Source organism: Sus scrofa, chromosome 2, assembly GCF_054392235.1.
Source record: "Sus scrofa isolate SSC_HxYL_T2T_F1_AM1 chromosome 2, Sscrofa_HxYL_maternal_Yorkshire_Landrace_v2.0, whole genome shotgun sequence".
NCBI classification, from domain to species: Eukaryota; Metazoa; Chordata; class Mammalia; order Artiodactyla; family Suidae; genus Sus; species Sus scrofa.
The window spans coordinates 159963484-159988262 of NC_139384.1; the positions used below are offsets into that span (position 1 = coordinate 159963484).

The window sequence follows — 24779 nt, forward strand, 5'->3', positions numbered from 1 at the left end:
GGTCGGATAGCGGGAAAAATTGGGTTGAAAAAGAGGGAATTTTACGGAGATGCGTGGCATAAGCTGTGACATGACTTTAAGTCAGAGGCCGCCTTAGGAGTCCAGAGGACGTAGGAGAGCTGTGATCACAGCAGGTCTGTAGCATTCCTTGTATGGAATTCGTTCTATCCTTGCTAGCCGAGCAAAGTCTGGAGCAGGAAATAAGATGCTAAATTTACCCGCTTGGAAGAAAGAGGGACGAATAGAGGCTGTCAGGAGAGTGTAGCTATGCCAAGGGGCCAAAGATAAATGTCAGTCTGTGGGTCTCGGGCTGGGGAAGGAGGATAAGGAGCCAAAAGAACACCACCTTCTCCAGGAGGGTTTACAGTGGGTGAGAGAGAAATGTTCCAGATAACGGCAACTTTTCAGGCTTGCCTACGTCAAGGTGCAGTGGAGGGAAGCAAATGAAAGACCTAAGCATTGCACCGATTGCTGGCTGTGGTGCTGGGGCTTCCCTGGCCGATGTCCGAGCTTATGTTCTAGAAAGATAAGACGACAAAGCTCCTGGGAAGCAGGATGGGCTAAGGGACCTCGGGAAGCAGAGACCAGGAAAATGCATCAGCCTCGAATGTGGTGGAATGTTTACCAGATGGTCGGTCCTGAGGTAGGTGACGAAATCTGCTCGGCCCATGTCAGCCTGTTCTCCTCATTCACAAGCAGAAACACACGCACGGCCCCTCTCGGCAGCGCCGGCCTGCTGGAGCAGGAAACCTCAGAGGGGTTCAAGGGCGCGGCCCAACTAGGAAAGAGCCATCAGAACAATGTGCTGCCAATCAAGTGGCCACTCAGCTGAGGAAGGAGCCCGCCTCCTCTGCTCAGTGTGCCCCTGGCCACAGATCCACGGACCAGCAGGTGGCCAGCTGTGACCTCGGGGGACTGCAGCAGGCTCACATTTTGCGTCAAGCTCATTCAGGTAAATGTCTCTTCACCTCCTTAGTCTAAGGCCGTGACGGCTTCCCTTGGCTTCCTCCTCTCTCTCTAGGCGGCCCTGTAAGTTTATTCTTCTCAGCACCCTCCCTTGCTTTCCTGTGCTCAGGCAAGTTGGGAAACCTTCACTGCTAATATATACGGTTCTCCCTCATTTCTCTCCACGCTGCCCCTCTGGCTGCCGTCGGAGAAGAAATGGAATGACAAGAGTGGGCATGAGAAAGTTGCGTAAATGACTTGGAAAGTATCTTCTCTCCAGGCCTAAATGGTTCCATTCTTAGAAGAGAGTGGTGAAAGAAATGGGTAACGGAATACAGTTAAACTCTCTATTAATATCAGCCAATATTCTGAATATCCTATGACGTCCATACTTTTCCTGAGGCTCCCACCTCTAAGGATACTGAAGCGAAAATGTGAACTCAGAGCTCACTGACAGACAGATGTCATCAAAATCATGTGTACCTGAGTCTTAAAAATGATAAAAATCAATTATCTTGACTCATCAAGAAGGGTATATGTCATTTTTATGACCCTGGACCAGCAATTCCATTTTCAGTCTGTTCTTTGTATTTGACGCATGGAACTGGCCTGGGAGGGGAACCTTAGCTAAGACTTGGAGAACTTCAGTGGGGGAATCAGGCGACACCTCCCTGACTGTGCAGACAGCCTTCGGTTCACACCTGTTTGCTCAGACTTCTCGTAAACTCTCCAAGGGCCCCCACCCACGAACACGAGTGTCTCCGTTTGGATGATACGTTGTAGGATGAACCCATTTAGACGTGTAGTGAGCCTGGGGTCACCCTGCTAAGCGCCCCGAGGCGGACTCCTCCTCCAAGGAAAAGAGCGACTGTGCGACGGCTGCTGGTAGGAGAGAAAAACCGTCTTTGGGATGGTTTTCTTTCCCTGTTTGGAGCAGAGGCGTCTTAGGTCTGAGTCCCTGGAGACCAAGCCAGGTGGGGCCACCACGGCCAAGGTCCTGGGAATGGCACCAGGGCAGACTGCGGGTTCTCGCATGCTCGGAAGGCCAGGTGTGTGAGAGATGCGGAATAAACTGTCCTGCATTTTCCCAGGCCCCCCACCCCCGAGCAGGCTGTCACCTGCGACCCGATGGCTGCCTCTCCCTGGATGACCGCCCTCCTCCTGGTCTCCTTCGCCTTGGCCCAGCCTGTCTGCTCAGGTGAGCACACGTGAAGGGTCCTGGGAGGGCAACACCCAGTTTGCTCTTAGTGGTAGGAAAGGAAAAGGCATGTCTCTGGGTTTGATACGCCAAACTGAGCATCAGTGGCTGTCCCTACTGGAAAGGGGTTATTAGGGCAAATCCTCCCGAGTTCTGAAACGGAGCAGAACAATTCTCCCTGACCCACGGGTCAGGACAACTCAAAGGCAATTTGAAATGCTTTTGAACAGGATGAAAACGAAACAAAATGAACAAAAGCTGAGGTTCAAAGGAGTGTCACTGCCTCCCACGTCCCTGCTTCCCGCAACCCGCCTGTCAGCCCCCACGTGACCTTCCCTGCGATTCCTTTCACTCAGATAAACACACGCATGTGCCTTTTGTGGTTCTGCCTACGTCCTTCCATAAAACCACAGCAAACGACAGGTACGCGTCTGCATCCTGCTTTTCCTCGTTTCCACGACATGAGAATTGGTGCAAATCAGTTTGCAGGGATTTCCTCATTCTTTTATACAACTGCGTAAAATTTCACTGAAAGGATGTACCAGGGTTTCCTCGACCAGTCTTAGGTGAACAGGCATTAGTGTGTGCCCACTATTTTGCAATTTAAAACAATGCTCCAATATTCTTATGCGTATATATTTTTCTATAGACGTTTTATCTTCAGAGTAAGTTCCCTGAATTGTGACTGAATGTGAATGCAAAGCGGTTTTGTTCAGCATTGCCAAATTTCACTTCAGAAAGGTTGTGCCAATTTGCATTTCCACGAGTAGTAGGCTCAGGGGTCTTTTTCTCGGTAGTTAACCTGGTAAGTGAAAAATGGTATTTCAGATTAGCGTTAATTGTCATTTTTCTTATCATACTGAGTTTGTGCATCTTTTACAGATTGAAGGGTTATTTCCACATCTTTGGGGTTTGTGTACGTGTGTGTGTGAATGTATGTGCCTGCATATTACCCACTCAGCAACTGCTTCCCCCCCCCCAATTTTAAAGTATTCTTTATAGATCAGGCATACTGGCCCTTTATCTATGATGTGTGTTGCAAATACTTTTTCCTGTCTATCAGATATCTCTCTAGTTTATATTTTGTTATAAAAATGTTATTTGGATATAATAAAATGTAGCCGTCCTTCCTGTTATTGCACAAAGATTGATGAGTCATCATCAGAAAGTTGTGCCTACATTAAGAGCAATTCCGTTGTGTTATATTTTTGACTCTTGTATGGTTTTGTTTTTTATATTCAGATTCTGATCCATGGGAAGTGTGTTCTTATGTATGGTAGGCAGTATGTGTATATGTGTGTGTGTGTAAATTTATTTTACTTTTACTAGCGGAAGGCTTTTATTTTTCCTTTCTCATAACTCTATCCAGCTGCTTTTGTTACGGAAATGCTCTGACCTTGTAGAATTAGAGAAGGGCATTCCATCTTTTTATTCTCTGAAAGCGTGTGTAAGTCACGCAGAGTGTTTTCCCAGAGGGGCTGGGAGGCTGGTGTCCTTGTATGAAAATTTTCAGCTTTTCTCTTCTAACTCTGCAAATTCTAACTTTTGGAAGGCCGGAATTTTCCAGGCTATTTTAACTATGCTCTAAAGTGAGACACTGGGAAGAGCAGAACTTCCGTAAGTCTTTCTTATTTTCTGCTCCCACAGCCAGGCAACACCAACAGCCCTCACACAACCAGCTCCCCGCAGCCCTCCGTCTCCCCCGAGCCAGGGAGCGCCAAGTGGTCTCATCCTCGCTCGCACATCCTCTGAGTGCAGCACCTTGACATGAAGATGCTATTTGGATATAGTAAAATGTAGCAGGCCTTTTTTTACTCTCTCACACTTAATTTTACAACAGTCCTTGACATGAGTATACGTATCCCAACTGTGAGGATGACACTAAAGCCAGCGAAAGGAGCCTGAGGAAAAATAACGTGGTTTGCAAGTTATGCAAACAACCCCGAAAGCCTTCTGCTCCTTCCTCATCGACCGCACATTTACATAAGAAGTTATTAGCACGGTGGAAGAGGAGAGCAAAATAAACGAATTATGAACAAAAGAATACCACCTACAAATTTTGGTGCTGTCAGTTATTTTGTATACTTTGTGCAAGTGAGTAATTTCGTTACTGTTTTATTTTAGTCTTTTGAGGGCCGCACCTGAGGTGTATGGAGGTTCCCAGGCCAGGGGTTGAATCGGAGCTGCAGCTGCCAGCCTACGCCACAGCCACAGCAACACCAGATCTGAGCCTCATCTGTGACCTACACCACAGCTCACGGCAACACCGGCTCCTTAACCCACTGAGCAAGGCCAGGGATCAAACCTGCAACCTCACGGTTCCTAGTCAGATTCACTTTCGCTGCACCACGAGGGGAACGCCACTCTTCTTCACTGAGTCAGGAACTTCAGTGAGTGAAATCATATCCCATGGAGAACTATTTCTCTTAACCTATTGTGTCTGTACTTTATTTGCAGGAATATTCAAACGGCGTGACTACTCTAGATGGCCGGAGGTAAATGCAATATCTTAGTTCTGAATTCTTATTTTACTCTGCTCACTGTCTTGACCTGACGACCTAAAACTTGCTCGTGGTAAAGCAGAATGGGAGTTTTCCATCTGACTCTGGGCATGTATCTTAACCTTCCCGGGCTTAAATTTAATCCCCACACGGCACACACGTCCTAAGAGTAAAACACACCTTCGAACATTAAGTCCCAGGCCACAGTCTGAACAGCATGTCACTCAGTCTCAACACAGACCCTCCTCTCAGCAGCTCCACTGAAGCCCATCTTCGAGGGGTTCACAGCCAGTGCCCGCCTCGGCTCGCACACCTGGACCAGCACTCCGTGTGTAAACAAAACCTCGACAGTTCAGGTTGAAACAGAGTTATTCTCATGCTTATGACTCTCTAACGCACGATGGGTGATGGATGGGTGAAGACACCGTAGTCAGAAGAAAACCTGCAGACCAAAGCCCAGAGGAGAGGAAATCCCTGAGAAAAGATCAACTGCCTGTAACATTTGATGTTATTTCTACGTGGAGCAGAAGCGACAGGCCGGGAATAGCGGGGGCGGTCTGCCAGGCGTTATTCATGTGACCTTTTATGGTGTCTGCAGCCCCCCTGTGAAATGTACTACCCGTGGGGTCCTCGGCGTGACTCAATCTGTCCTGATGTCACAGCACATGTGTGTGCCACCAACGGCGAGACTTACAAGAATGAGTGTTTCTTTTGTCTTGATCACTGGTAAGTTCCAAATACAGCACCGTTACTTTTCCTCTGTATTTTGTCATAGAAATTTCCAGTAATTTTAGCCTGGAACTGGACTTACTGATGCATGGGATTGTTAAAAGTAGCCTCTGTTGTTCACAAAAGACTGGGAAGAGACGACACATACAGTCAAGAGAGACGTAAAAGACGTTTAAAAACGTTAACTTTCCAAGTTGACTCATTTTAAAAAAAAGTTTATGTAATATGTTGGCAGAACTGTACAGAGACTATATTAGTAGAGAGTCTAAATAAACAGAAGCGATAAATAGAAAACCATTTTTTAAAAAGACCATTCAATTCACATCAATATACCTCCGAAAAGCACTTATATTATTGCCTGGCAGATGTAAGCAGATACAGTGACACAGACATAGCTGCAGACAGGCGCATGTCCAGGTGTAGAAATACAAATGGTTTCAAAGTGATTATGTGATCTTACACGGGTAAAAACTCCAAAGTCAGTTTTTAATATTTTTTGCCCTTCAAATAAATTTAATAGGAACTTGAGATTAACAATTAATAATACTCCTTGCGATATATTTTAGCTCTCTTTGAAACTGGCTTTACAAATCAAATCAACCTTATTGTGTCTTATCGTAACTCTTCCATGCCCCATGAGGTCCTCTCTCTGGAGTGCCCAGGAGTCCCCTCAGGTTGGCTGATCGCCTAGTAGGACTGGCAGAACTCAGACAAGCTCTTAGAGGCGTGGTGACAGTTTCCTGCAGTGAAAGGATCCAGACTAGACTTGTCGAGTGGGGTCTGGGGGATGAGGCACGAGCCTTCGCTTGTCCTCTTCCAGGGAACGCGCCCAGGCAGGGGTCCCCTCTCCCAGCTCTGATGTGTCACGACTTATACAAAGTACTGCCAACCTGGGAGGCTCGGCAGAGCTTTGGTGTCCAGGCTTTTTCCCGCGGACACACAGCACCTGCATGATGGACCACTGCGTCGTCTCTAGCCCCCTCCCCACAGGAGCCACACTCCTACGAAAGGGATCAGGACCACAGGCGGACAAAAGCAGGCATTCACCTGAGCACAAACTGTCTGGCATGGCCTGTGGCCCCAGGCAGAATAGCCTAGGTGTTGGTAGGCTACTTCCTTTGGGGAGGAAGTATGTGAGCATCTCAAATCTGCTGAGCTAAGCCCTTGGTGCACACCTTCCTCTGAGAAGGATCCTCATGGACTGCTGGCATCACGCACCACGCGTGAGGATTACAGCAGAGCACTGAAGGAAACAAGGTGTGGACACTCGTCCGGTAAAGAGCAAATACTAGATTCAGAGGACGATTTTAGGGGAAAAGAACGTGGGGGGTTCCTGTCGTGGCTCAGCGGGTTAAGGAGTTTAGGGGAAAAGAACGTGGGGGGTTCCTGTCGTGGCTCAGCGGGTTAAGGATCCAGCGGTGCCGTGAGCCGTGGTGCAGGTCGCAGATGCAGCTTGGATCCCGCGTTGCTAAGGCTGTGGTGCAGGCCGGAGCTGCAGCTCCGATTCAACCCTAGTCTGGGAACTTCCATATGCCATGAGTGTGGCCCAAAAAAGACAAAAAATAAATAAAAAAAGAATTAGGGATTATTAAAAAATGCAAAAGACAACAGAATGGGCATTTTGCACAAGGCTCCCTGCCTGAGAAAACATGTGGAATTGAGAACCTGTTCAATGTCTAGAGAAATAATGAAACTGTTCAATGTCTAGAGAGATAATGAAGATGAAACTTGTGCTGAAAGGAATGCTGTGTATTTAAAGAACAGTAATATATAAAAGGGGGAAAGTTAGACCAGGGCTGGTCTTCTGGGAAACAAATACCAGAGAGTAAGGGGAAGAGACTCTGGTCCTGGGTGGTGTGACCCTCCAGTCCCGGGCGGTGTGACCCTCCGGTCCCGGGCGGTGTGACCCCCTAGTCCCGGGCGGTGTGACCCTCCGGTCCCGGGCGGTGTGACCCTCCGGTCCCGGGCGGTGTGACCCTCTAGTCCCGGGCGGTGTGACCCTCCGGTCCCCGGGCGGTGTGACCCCCTAGTCCCGGGCGGTGTGACCCTCTGGTCCCCAGGTGATGTGACTCTCCAGTCCCCAGGTGGTGTGACTCTAGGGAAGACTGAGCAGAGACTATGAATGATGTGAACTATTTGCACAGCATCACTGCCATGATTGTCCTTTACTCGTTGGTGGAAAAATCTGGCATCCCTGCATGGAAAGCAAAGGCATTAAAACAGGAAGGGGCCTGGGGATGAAACACCCCCTGGGGCACGTTTTGACCACCGTGGCGCAGAGGGGCACGAACCCACTGCGCAGTGATGAACAGGCGAGGGAAGCAGCCCTGTCTCAGGACCTCACTTGCAAGAGGAAGCAAAGTGAAGCAAGGCCCTCTTGCCTCAGGATGCTAATCTTTGCTCTTCTTTCTCTTCTCTTTAGGGAATTTGGTCCTTACGTTCAGTTTTATAAATATGGAAAATGTAAGTAGTGGGAGCAGAGTGCTCTCCTTGCTCACTCTTCCCACGACCTGACTCTGGAACTTCTTTCTTCTGGAATGTGAGGGTTTCTAATAAGTAACACCCCTCTACGCTGCGCCTAGATTCAGAACAAAATTGGAAACAAATGAAAGAAAACTAACGGAGAACGAAGTATCCCACTTCTTACAAATAAACGCAGTAATGAAAGAAGAGAAAAATACTCATCTTTGGGTACCGATCGCTCCAAATCTGCTTTCATTTTGCTTGGGTCTAAGGTCCGTTATCACGTGGGCTATGAACATGCTCCTGAGTCCAATTTTTTAAATTTATTTCTGTATGTATTGCTTTTTAGGGCCACACCCGCAGCGTATGGAGGTCCCCAGGCTAGGGGTCCAATCGGAGCTGTAGCTGCCGGCCTACACCACAGCCACAGCAACGCTGGATCCAAGCCGAGTCTTTGACCCACACCACAGCTCACAGCAATGCTGGATCCTTAACCCACTGAGCGAGGCCAGGAATCAGACCCACGTCCTCGTGTGTCCTAGTCCGGTTCGTTAACCGCTGAGCCACAAAGTGAACTCCCTCCTGGATCCAATTTAGCCAGAACTGTCGACTCGCCTGCAAAGTCAGACCCTGCCCCGTAATCTCACTTAAAGACAGGACCAGAAGAGAAAAGACCCCTTACACACAGACCCGCAGTTGTTTGAGGCTTTCTACTTCGTACTCATGAAGGAAGCCCACCTTCAGGAGGAGAGAAAAAGGTCCCCGTGCCAACAGCGGGAGAGGAGCCACGAGTCTGGGGGCACACCTGCTTTTGCGAGAGAGGGAGAGCGTGCCCATCACTGGACCCCCGTTCCAGGATTCCCAATTCTTACTCCCTGCCCTCGTGCCTGTTACAGTGGTCAGTAAACTCCCTTCCCTTTTCCTGCTCAGTTGGATCTAGAAGCTGTCCCTTTCAGCTGAAAGAGCCTGACCAGCTCCAGGAGGTGAAGTTCCTGCCCTTGGCTGGGAGGCTCGCTCTGCGCTGTCACCTGTTGTTGCCACTAGATGACAGCCTCGCTCTTCTACCTTAGGCTGATTAACTGGACCAGAAGGGTCCAGGAAAAGAGCGTGCAAGTCCGTGTTCCCTGTTCCCCTCCAGCGAATGCCCCTCTGCTAGCAGGGCCCTCGTCCTCTACGTCTCCCTCCTCCTGTCCCCAGGTCCCTGGTCCGGAGGGTCCAGCTGCGTGGCTCTCTTTGGACCGGGGGTGATGAACCTGCGGGTCTCTCTGGCCCCTGAGAGTAGAGTCTCTTCAAATATAGACCCTCTCTAGTTACTTCTGACCCTCATGTAAACCGAAACGCTATTTCACGGTGGCATCATTTCATCTTGGCCTCACCCAAAATAACAATAGCAAAACCCTCTCCCCAAATGGGGTGGGAGGTGCACCTTGTTCTGGCATAAAAGAAAAAGGAGAGAAACAGGAAAATTACTGCTCCCTTTTCAAAAAAGAGCAAGCCACAATTACTCTGCTTTACTAGGGAAATAGACAGGCCTGGTTAACCATCCCTGACTTAGGAAGTAGCGACTCTCCCGTCTGAAAAGGCTGCACTCAGCGCCGGCAGGCGGACGTGAACACACACGCGGTGACCAGGCACAGGTGAAGTGTGAGCAGGGAATGCAAACAACCAGCTGGGGCTGCAGACGAGAACACGGCGGTTCCCGGGAAGGAAGGGGCCGTTTCACACCCGGGCCCGGCTCTCAGTTAATCCCTCCACATTCCTATAAGCTTCCTGTCACTGTCACCCCACTTTACAGATGCGGAAAATTGACATGAACCACGCGATCTTGTAGGACTGAGATGTGAAACTCAGTCATCCCGCTCCGACCGCAACCGAACACCGCCTACAAACCCGAGCGGACTAGGAAAAAAAGAGTCCAGATGCAGGGCGAATAATGCACCACACTAAAATTTCGTTTTCAAAATTATACAAGCATTCCCCAAAAGGGAACCAATTTTTCTGCTTACTTTTCAGATATGTGAAGTAAATTAGTTAATACTCACTTGGCATCAAAGTTCCAGGTCTGATCTATTTGTTTTCTAATCTCCAGATCTACTACATAAAAAACGGCAGGACTTTCTTTTTTTTGAGAACACAGGCAAATAAAATCTATCGGTGTGTTTAACAAACATTCACTGAGTGCCTACACTGGCCGGGCACGGTTCTAGGCCCTGGGCAGTAAGGCCTCCATCCTCGAGGGGTTCACATTCGGGTGGCCTTGTGGGAGAGCAGAGCGCCGGGGGGGACAAACACTAGCAACCGAAACCCCCACAGGAAGAGCAAGGGCAGGAGAGGACCCTGCCTGCTCTGAGGAGAGAGGGGCCAGAGGGGCTGGGAGAAGTCAAGACGGGATGCTGAGATCAGAGAGCTCGGGCAGGGGAGCGGGGGTGCAACAAGGTCCCACAGGCAGGCCTCAGAGCCACGGAAAGAAGTCTGGGTCTTGCTCTAAAAGAGATAACAAGCCATTACACGGGATGATACTCTAAAGACTGAGCAGAGGCGCCTCGAGACACAGCTCCCAGATGTAACCGAGCCGTGACCTCTACGGCTGACTGCTTCCTCCTCCTTCGGCCACCAGACTTTTCAGCCCTTTCTTTCAGAGCGTGGCCACGAACAGCCCTGGGCGCTTCCCAAAACACAGAAGAGCAGATCTTACTGGGTCCAACTCTCCACGTGATCGAGAACCCCAGGTGGCTTTTAATGCATTCCAGGTCGCGAGGCATTGGGGTGGACCCCTTAGAGGAGGTTTTGAGAGGTTTTCTTTTCCCCTTCAATGGTTTTGTGCTCTTCCTGGGAGACGCATATGCTCCCAGGACACTGTGTGGCTTAAGGTTAATGATTCTGAGCAAGGCTCACCGCATCGTTAGCGGTTAGTGGTAAATGGCTAAGAACACAAGCTCTGAAACCAAACCACGTGAATGCAAACCTCAGCTCGCCTTCACGTCATTTACGTGAACGCCAGCAAGTTAACCTCGCTGCACCTTAACCTTCTTATATGATAAAAACTGCCCTTGAAACAAGAATGTGTTATTATCGCTTTTTCATAATCAGTTCATTATTATATTATTATCATCACCACCACCCACTCGGTTCTTTGCTACTGTACAATATTAGAGAAGCTTAAACCAGTTGGGAGGGTAGCAATATTTGTGGAAAGTGTAAACCAGTTTTACTGAAAGTTACTATGTGATAATACCTGCATGTTCGGGTCTCACAGACATTCATTCTTTTGAATGTCTGGCCATTCCCAGGACTCAACTACAACTTCTGTGCAAAGGATTCCCTGGGCTTATCTTTTCCATGACCTGAGCTTCAGTCCCAGCTCAACAATTTCCTGCTAGACCTTGGATCTGAATTTTCTACTCATCATACAACTAAAGGTTCAAACTCAAGCAGGCATCTCTCCCCACCAGACAGCTCCTCTTCCAATTGCCCCTATTTCGGTCCAAGGGGTTTTATTTTCTCTGTCACAGGCTCAAAATGTCATTCTTTTATCTCTCAATGACTCCACCTACAGCCACAGTCACCAAACTAGTGAAATTCTTTGAACACTTTTCTTTTTGGCTGTGCCAGTGGCATGCAAAAATTACTGAACCTGCGCCATAGAACTGACCCAAGCCACAGCAATGACAACACTGGATCCTTAACCACTAGGCCACCAGAGAACCCGAAGCACTTTTGCCTAAGGGCCAATTTTAAAAATTTTTCAACCCTTTAAAGACCAATAATTTTATAAAATACAATACAATGTGACACTAGAAAATTCAGTAAAAATTCCTCAAAATTATAGACCCAACACTTATTATTAAATTCACATACAAAATTAATTTGACTTCAGTAAGTGCAAATATAACAAAGAGAAAAATTAAGAGAACTGTACTTGTGTATTGAAAGTGGGCATACAGGTGATTAATACAGTTAGTTGCTATTTCACTCATAATTTATGCTTTTTTGTATGCATAATTAAGCAAAATAGCAACTCCCCCTATGAAATCCCTAGATGATTATTTTGAAAGAACGCTGTTCTTGCAGCTATTAAATAGGGTTTTAATGTGCTCCGTGCTTGTTAACTCACCTACTCTTGCCTCCAGAGGATGATGCTGCCTCAGAGCATAATTAATATGTGTTTAAACTTTTTCTGTGTTGTTTTATTTAAATAACACTCATGTTTGAAAAACCAGTCTCACAGAAAGTATTTACATGACTTTTTTAAAAGCTACTTTAAGGCAATTTCAGCCAGCCAGGATATTCAGTCTCAACTTTTGTAAGAAATGAAGAAAGTGAAGTTGTAGTTTTAAAATTAATCTTTAATCTTTGATCAGTAGCTGGTTCCAAAATGTGGTATATAAAATTTCGATTAATATGAAATTACATTTGATGAAGGAATAGATCTGGATCCACAAATTTCCTGTGCATGAATGTTCTTTTGACAGAAAATAAAATGTAAATTAGATACAAATACGTAAAATTTTGGTGACAACTTTTCAAAGACATTGAGTATCAAAATTATCATCATATATGTCATAACAATTTGTGGACACTCTGGTTATTGAAGCATCTAACGTTTGTTTTTGCCCTTTGTTCATGAAAAACATTCTACCCTCCTTCTTTGAATGGATATATTAAAATCATTAAAAATATTGAACATATTTGACAAATAAGTCTGGCTAATGCCTATCTTTAAAATGTGAGATCAGGAGTTCCCATCGTGGCTCAGGGGTTAACGAATCCGACTAGGAACCATGAGGTTGTGGGTTCGATCCCTGGCCTTGCTCAGTGGGTTAAGGATCCGGCGTTGCCGTGAGCTGTGGGGTAGGTTGCATATGCGGCTCAGATCCCGTGTTACTGTGGCTCTGGCGGAGGCTGGTGGCTACGGCTCCGATTCGACCCGTAGCCTGGGAACCTCCATATGCCATGGGAGCAGCCCAAGAAATGGCAAAAAGACAAAAATAAAATAAAATAAAATGAAACAAAATAAAACAAAATGTGAGATCAAACTGGTTTCAAATCCTAACAGCGCTTTTCTGTAGCTGCAGTAGCCAGCAGATCATTCCCTTCTGATCACCAAGCTGCTCTATTAAGACCAACATCCATGTTAGCACATAAAAAAGGTCATAAGATCCATTAGGTAGTGCCTTAGCCATACATAATAAGCAATTTTTTAAATGTGATTTAAAAATTTTTATTTAATTTTTACTCATTTATTTTTGTCTTTTTAGGGCTGCACCCACGGCATATGGAGGTTCCCAGGCTAGGGGTCAAATTGCAAGTGTAGCTGCCAGCCTACACTAAGCCACAGCAATGTGGGATCCAAGCTGCATCTGCAACCTACACCACAGCTCACGGCAATGCTGGAACCTTAACCCACTGAGCGAGGCCAGGGATCAAACCCACAACCTCATGGTTCCCGGTGGGATTCGTTTCCTCTGTCCCACAATGGGAACTCTGTGATTTTTATTTAAATTTTTTTTTTTTTTTTTTTTTTTTTTGCTGCACATGCATCTTGCAGAATTTCTCGGGCCAAGGATCGAGCCGAAGCCACAGCAGTGACAATGCAAGATCTTTTAACCTGCTGTGCCACCAGGAATTTCCTATAATTCACAATTTTTACTTTGTCATTAAGAACACTGTTGAGTTCAACTAAGTGTATTTTTCATAGTGAAACTTCCTCCAAGAAGGACGAAATGATTTGTGTTCTAATGCAAGCTCTTTAGAGAGTCATTAAGCATGTTTTCTTGTCATGAGAAGCTCAGTATCAGAAAATACTACCATGCAAAACGTTAGTTTAAAATCTTGTCTGTTGACGAGGTCATCTTTCAGAATTCTGTGTAGCTCAGAACCAGTGTTATTTGTTGCCAATGAAGACAAAAAATTCCCTCCCTCACATGAACATCACCATACGTAAACTGTACAAGTCAGGTGAGAGTAGAATATACATCACTAGCTTTATTTGTTCCATGAGTTGAAATTTCATACCACCACCAGCACACAATGGCATTACTGGAAATTAATAGCTGAGCAACAATCTCTGCTGAAAACTCACCCAATATTCCCAAGTAAATATCTCTGATACGGTCTTTCACCGATGAGTCGACATTGTATACACGGATTTCAGATTCAGTAGCCTTTAGTAATATTTTGAGGAGCCCACTAACATATTTACTTGAAACATTACACCTCTGTTTCCATACAACTTTTAAATTTCATACTTTCTTTTGACAAATTCTTTTGGTTTGAGCTTGTTTCTTCATGATAGAACCACAAAGAGTCAAAGCAATTTTGAGCAAGAAGAAAAAAGCTGGAATCATCGTACGTCCTGATTTCAAAGTTATAGTAATCAAAACAGTATGGTATTGGAATAAAAACAAACATATAGACTGATGGAACAGAATATAGAACCCAGAAATAAAGCTGTGCATTTACAGTACCAATCTTGACAAGGGTGCCAAGACCACGCAATAGAGAAAAGATAGTGTCTTCAAAAGATGATGTTGGGGAAACTGGGTCTCCACATGCAAAGAATGAAACTGGGTCCCTCTATCACAACATAAAAAAATTCAACTTAAAATAGATTAAAGACTTAGTCCTGACGCCATAAAAGCCCTATTAGCAAACGTGGGGGAAAAACATTCTTGACTTTGGTCTCGGCAAAAATTTTTAGGTGTATTCTCAATAGCACCAGAGAAAGGCAAAAATAGACCAGAAGGAATACATCAGACTATAAAGCTTCTGCACAGCCAAGTAAGCCATCCAAAAAGTGAGAAGGCAAGCTACATAGTGGAAAATTAATAAAGAAACAGATGGCTTAAATGACACCCTAGACCTGATAGACTTAATTGCTATTTATAAAATATTACATCCAAAAACAGCAGAATACACAGTCTTCTCAAGGGCACGTGGAACATACTCCAGGACAGAACACATCTTGGGTGACAAATTCAGTAAATTAAAAAAAAATGAAATCATATCAAACATTTTTTCTGACAACACTATGAGATGAGAAATCAACCACGAGAAAAAAAATTATATAAAAAACACAAATAGGTGGAGGCTAAACATAAGTGGACACGCAACAATCAAAATCTATGGAATGCAGCAAAAGCCATTCTAAGAGGGAACATTACAGCAATACAATGTTTATTGCTAAAAAACCCCAAATAAACAACTTACCTTTTCAGCTAAAGCAACCAGAGAAAAAAGAACAAACAAAAGTTAGCAGAAGGAAAGAAATCATAAAGATGAGAGCAGAAATAAATGAGATAGAGATGAAGAAAACAATAGAAAAGATCCATAAAACAAAAAGCTGGTTCTTTGAAAAAATAAACAAAATTGATAAACTTTTAGACAGACCCATAAACTAAAAAAAGGAGAGGGCTCAAACAAAAAAAGGATAGATCACAACTGACAGCACGGAAAAGCAAAGGACAATAAGAGACTATTATAAGCAGCCATATGCCAATAAAATGGACAACCTAGAAAAAAATGGACAAATTCATAGAAAGGTGTAATCTTTCCAAAGAGAACTAGGAGGAAAGAGAAAATATGAACAGACCAATCACAAGTACTGAAATTGAAACTGATTTTAAAACTCCAAACAAACAAAAGTCCAGGACAGGATACCTTCGCAATCAATTCCATCACACATTTAGAAAAAGAGGTAACACCTATCCTTCGGAAACTATTCAAAAAGACAGCAGAGGAAGCAATAATCCAAAATTCTATAAGGGATACTCATTCTGTAAGGCCACCATCACTTTGATACTAAAACCAGATAAAGATACCACGAAAAAGGGAAAACTACAAGCAGGTATCACTGATGAACACAGACACAAAGGTCCTCAACAAAATTGCAGCAAACTGAATCCAACAAGACACTGAAAGGATCACACACCGTGATCAAGTGGGACTTATCCTAGGGATTCAATGGTCTTTTTCAACAGACACACATCAATCAGCGTGATACACCATATGAAAAACTGAATGAAAACCATATGATCACCTCAACAGACGCAGAAAAATCTCTTGACAAAATCCAACATCCATTTATGAGGAAAACTTTCCAGAATGTGGGCACAGAGGGAACGTACCTCAACATAACACAGGCCATATATGACAAATCCACTGCTGACATTATTCTCAGTGGTGAAAAGTTGAAGCAATTCCCACTAAGATCAGGAACAAGACAAGGATGTCCACTTTCACCACTTATATTCAACATAGTCTTGGAAGTCCTGGCTTTGGCAATCAGATAAGAAAAGGAAGTAAAAGGAATCCAAATTGGAAAAGAAGTAAAACTATCATTGTTTGCAGATGTCATGATACTATACATAGAAAATCCAAAAGATGCTACCAGGAAACCACTAGAGCTCATCAATGAATTTGGTAATGTTGCAGGATACAAAATTACTACAAAGAAATCTCTTGAATTCCTATATATTAACAGGAAAAAGAAATTAAGGAAATGGAAAAAGAAATTAAGGAAACAATCCCACTTACTATTGAATCAAAGAGAATAAAATACTAGGAATAACCTACCTAAAGAGGCAAAGGAGCCGTACTCTGAAAACTCTAAGACACTGATGAAGGAAATCAAAGACGACACACATGGAAGGATATACCATACCCTTGGATTGGAAGAATCAACATAGCCAAAATGATACCATCCAAGGCAATCTACAGATTCAGTGCAATCCCTCTTAAATTACCAATGGCATTTTTCACAGGACTAGGACAAAAAAAAATTTAATTTAGATGGAAACACAAAAGATCCCAAATAGCCAAAGCAACCTTGAGAAAAAAACAAAACAAAACTGGAGGACTCAGGCTTCCTGACTTCAGATCATACTACAAAGCTACGGTCATCTGAAAAGTGTGGTACTGTCACAAAAATAGTAATAGAGATCAGTGGGACAGCACAGAAAGCCCAGAAATATATCCACACACATAGGGTCAACTAAGCTATGACAAAGGATGTAAGAATATACAATGAATATGGGATGGAGATGCTACAAAATTGGGTTATAATGATCATTGTACAACTATAAATGTAATAAAATTCATTGAGTTAAAAAAAGAATATACAATGAAAAAAGTATCTTTAATAAGTGGTGCTGGGAATACTGGACAGCTATATGTAAAAGAATAAAAATAGAACACTCTCTAACACCATACACAAATATAACCTAAAATCTCAGTGTTAGATCCGATAAGAGGAAAACATAGGCAGAACACTTTGACATAAATTGCAGCAATATATTTTTTGATCTACCTCCTAGAGTAATGAAAATAAAAACAAAAATGAATGGGATCTTATTAAACTATCATTTACACAGTAAAGGAAATCATAAACAAAATGAAAAGATAAAATCTTTGCAAACGAGGTGGCCAATAGGATACTAATCTCCAAAAAATATATAAACATCTCATACAGGTTTATATCAAAAAAAAAAAAACCAACCGAATTAAAAAATGAACAGAAGATCTGAACAGACATTTCTCTAAAGAAGACAGAGGCTGGCCAAAAAGCACCATATGCTGAAAAGATGCTCAACAGCACCAAGTTATTAGAGAAATGCAAGTCAAAACTACATTGGGGTCTCTCCTCACACCAGTGTGAATGGCCATCCTCAAAAAGTATACAAGCAATAAATGCTGGAGAAGGTGTGGAGTAAAGGGAACCCTCCTACACTCTTAGTGGGAATGCAAACTGGTGCGACCACTATAAAAAAACAGTGTGGAGGTTCCTTAAAAAGATTAATACAGAACTACCATATGATTCATCAGTCCCACGCCTGGGCACATATCCAAAGAAAACTAATTTGAAAAGATACATGCACCCCGATGTTCACTGCAGCACAATTTACAATAGCCGAGACATGGAAACAACCTAAATGTCCATGAACAGAGGACTGGATAAAGATATGGTACAAATATGCACAGTGGAACATTACTCAGCCATTAAAAAAACAAAATAAAGGCATTTGCAGCAACACGGATGGACCTAGTAATTATCATACTGAGTGAACTAAGTCAGATAAAGATAAATGTCATATGAGATCACTAATATGTGAAATCTAATAACAATGATAGACAAGAACTTACGAAATACTAACAGACTCAAAGATTTAGAAACCAAGCTAATGGCTACCAAAGGGAAACGTGCAGGGAGGGGGAGTAAATTAGGAGGCTGCAATTAACACGTACACACCTCTCTATATAAACAGACAAGTCACAGTGACCCAGCCCACAGCCTGGGGAAATCTACTCAGGACTCCCTAATGACCTACGTGGGAAAGGAATCTGAGAAAACAATGGATATACGTAGGTGCATAACTGATTCACTCTGCTGTATACCTGAAGCTAATACAACACTTTAGGTCAACTGTACTCCAACAAAATTTAAAAAAAAAGTAACGACAAAAGTCTCTCCTTCCTTTGGGAAGATGGAGCTAGAATGGAAATCAGAGACTACGACGTCCAAATTCCCCTTCCCAGTGAATATCCTGCCCACGCATCTGCTGTCCCTCGTAACCTGAGGGCCAAAGAAACTCCGGGCAGCTGCTGGCCTGTCTGCTCAAGAGGTTATTTCTCACTTACATAAATCCTCACTTTACTTTCTCCATTTCTGCCTTGTTTGTGAATTTTGTCTGTGCCCTGACAAGAACCCTTCCGTGGGAACAGACCCTCTCATCACTGTTCCTCAATCCTACTCAAGAAATTTTAGTCTGGATATTAAATTTCTGCAAATATACATGTATTTTTTTTTTGACCCAGAAATTTCACTGCCATTGATGTGTCCTACTAATACATCACCTGGAAAAAAGACAGGGAAAAAAAATCTCTATTTTGAGGCAGACTACGTGGGGGTTTGGTTTGGTTTCGTGTTTGGGTTCCTCTGTGAAGATGGGGAAGGCCAGGGCGAACAGGTGGAAGCTGAATGCACCATCGCAGGGTGCACCGCTGTATCCAAGGAGCCCCTGACTGTCCTGCTGACACGTCTAAACACACTGTAGCGTTTAGCAAGGCTTCTGAGTCCTAATTTGTTTGAACTACGACAATAAGTACATCTAACCTTTCTGATCAGGTCAACATTACATTTTGCATTTTTCCCCCTACAGAAGCTACTGACTAACCAGGTCCAAGATAAGCAAAGCTAGAGACTAGTTCAAGAGGTGAGGGTCGTTTTCTTCAGTGACTCGACTCCCGCAGGGAAAGAGCCCAGTGTGAACTGAACTCAGCTCTGCTTCGTACCATGTGCTGCTGGCCGCTGTAAGGGGAAGCGAGGGGGGGAGGGTGGGGAAGGGAGAAGCTGAGCAGAGTCGGGGAGGTGGAAAGTCATAAAACGGCAGAAGTGGGAGTTGTTTCACGAGAGCAGGCCCTCGGGGTTTGCTACCTGGCCTCATCCAGAGGAGACCCGTGCTCTTTATATTTCCGCGATAGGAGGCAGTGATACCTGGGCAAGATCCTCCCCAAAGTCGGGCACTTACACCCCCAGGAACTGGGGGTCCAAGGGAGCCTTCAGAGGGCCGGGTCTCAGGTCCTACAGGAAATGGGGTCGGGGGGTATTCCTCTCTTCCAGGGCGGAGGAAAGATTTATAATTGCGTTAACCCTTCGAAGCTTCCTGGAACAGGTGCTCTAAGAGGGGTCACGGGTCTGTCTGCTTATTGCCAACTGCAGATGCTAAAGTCTCCTCGCATCATTGACCGTTCTCAGGCAGTCACTGCAAACAGGGCTGTTCATCCCACAGATGTGGCCTTGAGCTGTTGGACACTGTGCTAGTGTTGTTCAAGTCTCTCGGGGTGCGTGCGGTAGAGGGTACAATTATTTGTGCTGAGAATCTGCAGTTTGTTTATTTTTTTTGGCCATGCCCGTGGCATGTGGAGGCTCCCAGGGCCAGGGATCGAACCTGCGCCATAGCTGCAGCCTGAGCCACAGCAGTGACAACGCCAGATCCTTAACCCCCTGCACCACCACCCCTGCAGGGAAGTCCTCTGCAGCTTTTATCGGTCAAGGTTGAAGCCCACCTGAGAAGAGGGCTCGGAGGAGCCCGACTAGAGTATGGTCCCCCAAGAGAGCCTCTGTCATGACACCAAACAGGAGCCAAGTGAAGTCAGTTACACTCAGGACGCACTAACTGAAAGCCTGGCCTCCGGAGCTGCCTTAAGGACGCGGAGCCATCCCACAACCTCTGGCCTCCTCCTTCACACTCCGGGTGGGGTCCTGTCTACCAAGACTTCCCGCTGATGGGAACTCACTGCACAGTGAAGCACCAACACTGCTCACTGCTGGGGAGGTCTGGTTTTTAGCGGGCACTGCTTTCGGGGAATCCGAACCTCCAGTCATGGTGCTTTCAAGCCACCAGAGCCTCTCAGGACAAGAGAGACGGCGCTCCTTCCCCTCTCAACTAACAGGAGCAGAATATTCTGCCTACTCGTCACGTCCTCAATTTTCTTTCTCCCAGGACAAGGGCACGCCAGTTACTTCAATTATTTCTCCCACCCCATTTTCATTATGTCCTTATTTATTAATTAACAAAGCTTTCCAATTAGCGGGTGAGTCCTCTTTTGACAGATTATGTAATGAACACTCCGGGGCCTGGCGGGTTCCCTGCATGGACGCGGTGCAGGCAGCGGCCAAGGAGAAGCAGGCAGGGGTTCTTCTGTCCCTTGTACATTCATCCCACAGCCTTTTCCACCGAAAGGAGCCGAGCTCACTCAGACACAGTGATTTCAACTGAATAACGATTCTGAGTCACTTGGGGAAGACAGCGGAGGAGAATGTATTAAACATTTCCGTTTTCTCTTCTTAGTAAAGTTAAATTCAGTCAAAAAGGGTTACAGCAAGCCCCAGTGGGGTAGGTTTTAGTTATTTTTAAATTTCCGGGGGTAAAAGACTATTTCTTCCAAACGCTGAGGTGCCTTTTGTGTTCACGTTACCTTTTGACGAATAACGTGGAATCTTAGGACTCCTGATTCCTTTAGCAGCTACTTAGGAAGGAGCCCCTCGTCTACGCAGTGCCCTGGGCTAAGAGCTGGTAAAAGCAGGCAAAACAAGCCGACAAGACGCCATTCTCAAGGAGCCTGTGTCCTACTGGTGAGAGAGTAATGATACACAAGCAAAGGAACGGGCAAGGCCACATAATAAAGAAAGCTGTGATGAAAATGCATTCAACACGGGTCCATAAGAACAAGTGAGGCACATGACAGGAGTTCAATCAACAGGCAGGAAATGAATGTTTGCCACCGTAAACTCCCAGACACAGACTCCAGTTAAAATCATCATAAGGAAAGCTTGTAATAAAAAATAAGACGAGGGGAAAAATGGCAATTAAAAAAAGAAAAACAGCGAGTTCCCATTGTGGCTCAGCAGTTAATGAACCTCATTAGCATCCATGAGTTGCAGGTTTCATCCCTGGCCTCGTGCAGCGGGTTAAGGATCTGGTGCTGCCGTGACCTGTGGTGTAGGGCACAGATGTGACTCGGATCCCTCGTTGCTGTGGCTGTGCTGTAGGCCAGCAGCTATAGCTCCGATTGGACCCCTGGCCTGGGAGCCTCCATATGCCATGGGTGCGGCCCTAGAAAGACAAAAAAAGAAAAAAGAAAAATTTATTAAATAAATTATCAACCCAATCTCACACAGAATTCAATATAAAATATTTAGCCTCGTCACAGAAGACACAGGCTAGAGGAATGTTGTAAGGAAAAGCCCGCTGTTCCACAGGGTACGGGAGCTGGGGAACAGCACAGCCTCTGTGGGCTGACCTGCCTGCCTTCACACCCGCTGCCCCCTCGGCGCTCCTAGACCCGCTCCTTCTCCGCATCCAGGCGTCTGTTCCAACAGCTCCTCTGAGAAGCCGTCTCTGACCATCCAATTTCATGTGACCTCATTTTCCCGTTATTCTCGGTCCTGATACCCTGATATATTTTACTGTAAATACTTGTCAAAATCTGAACGTAGATTTTTGGATCACTTTCTGCCTTTTTCTCTACAAGAAAGTACGTTTGGAGAGGCAGCATCCTCAGCTGTGTGGCGAATCCCTGCGTCTCCACTGAGGATGACACTGCCTAGGGCAGAGAAGGGAATGGCAACGACAATTATTACCCGTGTTTTATTATAATTAAGTGATGCTGGGTTGATAGGCCAGGGTAAGGAGGCCTTAGAGAATTACATACTGGAGACGCCGACCCACACCTCCTGGAGAAGAAGAGACTTGACCGGGCCTCTGGAGCTGCGGCTGCATGTCTAAAGGGGTACACTCGGAGCAAGAGAAAAAACACATGCTATTGGGCTCCACTGTCCCGAACCAGAGTATGGGGGAAGCCAGAACGAGATGCATTTCCGTTCAATACGGTAAAGGACTTCCAGGCAGTCCACACAGACTGAAAATCCAGTGATCTTCCTTGGTAACAGGTCCTTATACTGGACATCAAGACTTTATGGAAAATTGGAGTAAACACTTATTTTTTAAAAAAAGATTTTTGTTTGTTTTTGGGCTTTTCGGCCATGTTCACAGCATGTGGAAGTTCCTGGGCCAGGAATCAAATCCACGCCACAGCAGTGACTTGAGCCACTGCCGTGAAAATGCAGGATCCTTAACTGGCTGCACCACAAGGGAACTTTCAAATCCTTATTTCTTAATGTCCGAAAAAGCACTAACTTTCCTTAGATGTTACTAAATGTTCTATTAAGTAATGCGTAAGCTGTGCCAATTAAGTTTGGGAAAATTCAAGTGAAAAATTTCTATATTACGGAAAATTTCATAGAGCCTTTGATAAAATAAAGTGCATTATGAATCTTGCCTGGGCATAGAGAGTTTCTACGGGTTTCCTAAGTCTAACTGCCCAGGGAATCCCCTTTTCAAGAAATGCGAGTTAACATTTCATAGGATACCAGCGTCTTCGAGATCAAAGGCCTAGGGTTCTCTGCATGGAAGAAGGACACGAATTGGGTGGGGGGACAGAGGGAAGAGTGTTACAGACTGGTCTGCGTTCCTTCCAAAGTCCACATACTGGAGGACTGATCCCTAAAGGGACTGTACTTGGAGACGTGCTTTCGAAGAGAGAATTAAGGTTGGATGAATGAGATCATAAAGGTGGGGCCCTGGTGTAAGAGGGCTTGTGTCTTTATTACAAGAGGAAGAGTCACCAGGAGTCCGGCACACAGAACAAAGGCTGGGTGAGGACACAGGAAGGAAGGAAGCAAGAGACACAGAGAGGGAGGGAAGGAGGGAGGCAAAGGAAAGAGGAAGAAAGGGAGAGAAGAAGGAGGGAAGGAACAAAGGAAGGAAGAGACAGAGAGAGGGAGGGAGGGAAAGGAGAGAGCTGGAGTGTGGCGGGCCGACGGGGCAGGGAGAAGAAACCCGACCAAAGCCGGGAGAGAGCTGATGCAGCCACATCTCGGCCACTGATTTTAAACCCTGACAAGAAGGCGCGGAGGGCGCTGGACGGCGTCTGAGCCGGACGTCTCGAAGGAACGCGTCTAGGGTTGGGGTGTGACAACTAGGAGAGAAAGACAGAGGTGGTCCAGTTCCAGCTTCTCCCCCGCCACCCCGCTGGTTAGCCTTACTTACCGCTTGTACATATCAGGGTTCCCAGGAGGGGTTTTGAACTTGAAAACCTGATGGATCAGGAAGCACCAAGTAGAGAAAGGGCTATCGAAGCACCTTAGGACGGTGAGGGCAGCGAAGGGGCCCTTGTCTCCTGGTTCTCGGTCATCCCCTCTCCCGGATCCTGCTTTCTAGAAGATCCCCCCACAGGAAAATGCCTTGCACCCTGACCTAGTGCTCAGCCCCCTCCGCCCACCCACCTAAAAATCAGCTATCCCTCCCGACTCCTCTGATGCGGCTGGTTTTCCTCCCACTCCTCCAATTCCCAGGATGTCTCCAAGTCTACCTCCCAGATTCAGATCTAAGGCAGGACACTAGAGCGATTAACATGCCTGGCCTCTTAACCTTAATTTAGCTTTTTCTCGAAGTTCCTGCTGCCTCAGCTAAGTGACAGGGCAAACAGCCACACCTGTCTCATAATATTGTCTTAAATAAGATGACGCAAACAGCAGGGACAGCACAATTCCAGCACAAAGTAAGTGCTTAGAAGATGACGGATCTCCTTACTTTACCTGTCCCTTCCTGAAGCCATTCTTTTACACCTGGATTAATGCCCAGCTAGGGTACTGGCTTCTCTGTTTCCCTCCAGCGAACTGACCCCAGGAACTCTTCCTTCAGGCATGGCTCTCACCCTTCAACCTTCTAATGGGGCACCTTTCTCTTCCTTGTGGCACCCAAAATCCTCTGGGGAAGAATTCCCTATACTCTTAAATTTTTCTCTCATCGTACTTTTAAATTTTTCTTCATTGATTCCATCTTGTCTTCCATAGAATGGAAGCATGAGCTCAGAGATGCTCTGTGAGAAGCCCCAACGTTCCTGCCCGCACCCCCCCATCCTTTGCAGGAATATAACAAGGAATAAAAAAACTGCCTGCAATCGAAAATGGACTGCTTTTTTGTTTCTTTTAATCTTCTCCCGTGACAGGATTAAGAGGGTGGAGTAGAAGGACTGGAGCTCACCCCCTCTCATAAAAGCAACAAAATTACAACCAGTTGCTGAGCAACCTTCAATAGACAGGAAACTATCAAAATAGATACCCTACTCCAGAAGACAAAGAGGAGGCCACAATGAGATGGTAAGAGGGGTGATTAGGCATTATAAGCAACCCCATACCCACCAGGCGGGGGTCCCACAGACTGGAAAGTAACTAGATCACCGAGGCTCACTGACAGGAGTGAGGGTTCTGAGCCCCATATCAGGTTCCCGCACCTGGGGATCTGGCATTTTGAGGAGTCGTCCCTGGAGAATTTGGCATCGAGGGCCAGCAGGGCTTGTGTGCAGGAGCTCCACAGGACTGG

At 45.5% G+C, this 24779-nt stretch overlaps 2 protein-coding genes across 10 annotated transcripts in view; one reads left to right on the forward strand and one right to left on the reverse strand.

Moving 5' to 3' along the window:
- Positions 1-24779, reverse strand: part of LOC396905 (acrosin inhibitor) — a 121344-nt gene that overhangs the window by 24778 nt on the left and 71787 nt on the right. The window lies entirely within an intron of this gene.
- SPINK13 (serine peptidase inhibitor Kazal type 13) lies at positions 313-8765 on the forward strand. Of its 7 annotated transcripts, none has more exons than XM_085009505.1 (6): positions 313-952; positions 2037-2143; positions 2374-2566; positions 4601-4638; positions 5243-5370; positions 7796-8051. In XM_085009505.1, the coding sequence occupies exons 3-6, from the start codon at positions 2512-2514 to the stop codon at positions 7842-7844; spliced, it is 270 nt and encodes an 89-aa protein (XP_084865631.1). In that variant the 5' UTR covers positions 313-952; positions 2037-2143; positions 2374-2511; the 3' UTR covers positions 7845-8051.

Excerpts from the sequence above, each read along its gene's own strand:
- SPINK13 (XM_021084980.2), top strand. The coding sequence starts at position 618 with ATGTTTACCAGATGGTCGGTCCTGAG. Across the intron at positions 2,144-4,600 it reads GGCCCAGCCTGTCTGCTCAG|GAATATTCAAACGGCGTGAC; the intron begins GTGAGCACACGT and ends CTTTATTTGCAG. Across the intron at positions 5,371-7,795 it reads TTCTTTTGTCTTGATCACTG|GGAATTTGGTCCTTACGTTC; the intron begins GTAAGTTCCAAA and ends TCTTCTCTTTAG.